Consider the following 3,803-nt stretch of genomic DNA (forward strand, 5'->3'; position numbering starts at 1 on the left):
ACCTTAATGATAATGATTCTAATGATTCTATGAAGTTGAGATGCAACAACCTGCTGCTTAGGAGCAGACGGACAGCGGGTTTGAAAAGATGTTACAAATGCGAACAAAAGCACAGTGTCTTGGCTACAGACACGATTAAGGATATGGCACAAGTCCCCTGTCTGGAGTCATAAGAAACTTATTCAGCCAAAAGCCAAAACCACCTCCCAGTACAGCACACTTCTGAGACCGCCTCTCCTTTCTGCAAATACTAGGACATCACAGGATACTTCTGCAGCCACCTATAAACTTCTACTCTTGGATATTTAAATTATCAGTTTTACCTCCACCCTGGAAATGTGGATGAAGCAAGTTTTTTGTGTTGCACATTCTGTGACCACTGTAGATTTCTACTGTGAATACATTATGTACGATTAATTAGCCTGTTAACCGTGGGATATATGCAATCAGACACCGCTTTACTAGGGTATGCGCTTAACTTCAAACACTGAAGTTTCATTGAGTAGTATGTCTCTATCAGGACTAAGGCAAACAGAAATGGTAAAAGGCAAATACAAGTAAATACACAGTATACCTTGTAAGAAGAAACTGGGAATTTTGGATAGTCTGCTGACTGTTTTCTGTGTTAGATGTGTTGGTTGTTGTTGTAGATTGTGTCATAGTGGTGCTGACGTTGATCGTGTTGGTGCGCCTAGTTGCATTGCGTGCAGTCTCCAGTTGTTGTCGTGCTGCCTGTGCATGCTGTCTTTCCAACTGCAGTTGCATCTGCAGCTGCTGTAACTGAGAAGCAGAAGGACCAGAGGAGTTGAGCTGTCCTCCTGCAGAACGCCTCACGCCTGATAGCTGAGATAAAAGCTCTGCCAGAAAAGAGAAAGTTTCTATGATGAAAGATCTTAAGTATTAAACAATAGAATTAATACACTGTGAATTTCAGTGCATCAATTCCTTTTTTCAATGAATAAAATCACAGAACAAACAATGCTGAAGACCCCATCCTAGCATTCAATGTCTCAAAGGGTATGGAAGATTAAGATTCATTTATGCAGATTTATTCCAAATACATCAAAATCTAATGCCTTCAAAACAACAGGTGAGTCCATCTACAGGGAATGCCTGTCAAATGTTGTCCTCTGTAGCAACCCTCTGAAACTTCAAGCCAAAACAGGCTTCACCTTCCCAACACCTCAGAGGGAAACCGTGCTGCAGCAAACATCAAATTTTTGTACTGTTGCTTCAAACATTTAATAAAAAATACTTAGTTAAACATTAAAGTACTGCCTAACATCAAAGCTGAAGTAGTCAAGCATTTTTGCTGTATGAATTTTTATTTCTGCCAGAAGTACAGAGAAGGTCTAGCAATTAAATAAACTCTGTCCTTAAGTCTTCCAGTTCAGAGGGATGGAGTGCTTATAGCAAGTTGCATCCACAAGGAATTTTTTTAAATAAATACCAGCAGCAAATTACTGCTCAGTTTATTACTGCATAATCTATTCTACACCCTGTGCAGAAGGTAGTTCTTGTATCACACCTGCCTGCTGTACTTGATGCAAGGGCAGAAGACGTTGGAGACAACATTGCTCCTGTTTCCTCACCTCTACATTACAAACTTACTATAGGTCATGACAATTTTCCTTCCATTGCATTAACAAAATATAATCCTTCTAAATAAGGCTTTCTTTGAGGGAATAAAGCAAAATGCAGTTGTTTTCCCAGTCTGGAACTCAGAATGGTCAAATAAACTTTACCAGCACTGATAGTAACACAAAGATTAAATAACTTCTAATTCCATTTTAATAACTAGAGAACGCCACAGGGAGAAAAAAACAAAGTAAAAAAATGTAACAGATGGCATAAACTTCACTTATTTAAAAAAAAAAAAAATTATGTTGGTCTTTCCTATTTATTACTCCAGTAAAAGGGAAGACACATCAAACTTCCAGACAAGTTGCAGATGTGTTTATTCTCATTTTAAGTTAAATCATAAGTTAGAGCATAGCAGAACAATAGTTTGGAAACAGATGGGAGCTCGAGGCAGAGACTTGGTATAAAGACACCCAGATCAGTGTGCAACCAAACGCTAAATGCAAAAACACAGCTTCCACCAAAAAAAGAAAAGATTCAGAAGAATGCCATTTTATCCCACATTTAATGCCACTAAGCAGGAAGGCCTTGTGAGGCTGACAACAAACTTGCCTGGAACAAACTCTATGCCTTTTCGGACCCTCCTGTGACCCACCTTACTTTCTTCTCTTGATGGGATACTTCTTCCCAGCCAATTTAATGAGTTAAATTCTGGTCACAGTGGCCCAGCTGAGCACCAGAGCCAGTGGAAGGCAGGCAAGGGGACCATGATTAAGGAAGGCAGTGAAGCCACAGGTCCCTTTTCAGGGGCAAGACCTCATTAAGCTGGCTGGCTGGCTACCTCCCTCTGAAGAAGTCACAACATGATAGCAAGAAGCTCCAGTTTAAGCTTTATGCCTCCTTAGGATCTGAAACAAAGGTGGATTACGGCTTGCATGGTCAAAGACCACTGCATAAAAATATTTAGATTTCCCATTAGGGAAATTTTTATTTGTCTTCATTCTCTACTTGTTCTTCCCTGTAAAAAGAGTTATTTTCACGTCAAAACTAAACATCTGCCAAACAAGTTATTCCTGGGAATCCTAAAGACACATCTTCATTAATATTTGGTGTTGAAAATGAGACACCCTTCTCCTCCTCACAGTTTTTCTAAACTTGAACAAAATAGTTGCAAATACTTGCAACAGTACATTTATATAAGAATTTACAACTACACACAAAAAAACCCCCCAACTCTCTGATATTAGCAAACTGAACATATTTTAATTGTCCATCAAATGTCCATTTGAGTGCTCAAATTCAGCTAATTTCATCTTCATTGAGACAGATACTCTTCTCCACAAACACCTTTATTCAAATGTCAAGTTAATGAGAGGCACTAAGGTAGGTGACAGAAGCTGGTAGAAATATACACCACCTGTGCATAGATTGGCTTTGGGAATAAGCCCTACACTGTCTAGAATTAAAAACACAAGCTACAGCGAGCAGTTTCAGCTTCAGCACCTCCATGCACAGGCCCTGTGGCAACCCAGTCCAGCACACCGCCCACCTGCAAGTAGCCATCAATCACACTTGCACTATACAGCATATCTATACATGCAGCCTTGTAACAATGGAAAGCAGGGCAACTATTATAATCTTAATTTTACTTCCACTGTGTTAGGAGGACACGGGTACAATTCACAGTTACAGGTCTTACCAGCTATAGGATCCATGGCTTCTCTATTGCTTGGAGAATACGAACTCTGAGAAGACGAAAGCCCACTAGGGGAACTGGTAGTGAAGTGCACGTTTGATCTACGTGCACGGGGGCCTCCCAAACCCCGGCCTGGGTGGAACATCCTACGTACATGCCGAACACCACTGGATTCATCGTACCAAGAAGTTAAGAAAACATAACAAAGTTAAAAGAAACTTTGCTGGATAAAAAACTGTCTGGATGGCTAAGCCCAGAGAGCCCTGGTGAACAGTTAAGTCCCGGTGGCGGCTGGTCACCAGTGTTGTTCCCCAGGGATCGGTTTTGGGGCCTGTCCTGTTTAACATCATTTATCAATGACCTGGATGAGAGGGTTGAGTGGTCTCTCAGTTAAGTTTGCTGATGACACCAAACTGAGCGGGTGTGTTGACCTCCTTGAGGGTAGGGAGGCTGTGCAGAGGGATCTGGACAGGCTGGACCGACAGGGGGAGGCCAGTTGTATGAGGTTCAACGAAGCCAAGTGCCG

General features: G+C 41.3%; 1 protein-coding gene across 1 annotated transcript; it reads right to left on the minus strand.

Moving 5' to 3' along the window:
• Positions 1 to 574: 574 nt before the first annotated feature.
• LOC104465380 (E3 ubiquitin-protein ligase KCMF1-like) lies at positions 575 to 3,461 on the minus strand (the record flags this gene model as incomplete). Its single annotated transcript, XM_010078403.1, has 2 exons — positions 575 to 857; positions 3,281 to 3,461. Coding segments are annotated over 2 exons (464 nt in total), but the record flags the coding sequence as incomplete, so codon positions are not given.
• Positions 3,462 to 3,803: the final 342 nt, after the last annotated feature.

The sequence above is a fragment of the Pterocles gutturalis genome, unplaced genomic scaffold (assembly GCF_000699245.1).
Source record: "Pterocles gutturalis isolate BGI_N339 unplaced genomic scaffold, ASM69924v1 Scaffold53393, whole genome shotgun sequence".
Classification (NCBI taxonomy): domain Eukaryota; kingdom Metazoa; phylum Chordata; class Aves; order Pterocliformes; family Pteroclidae; genus Pterocles; species Pterocles gutturalis.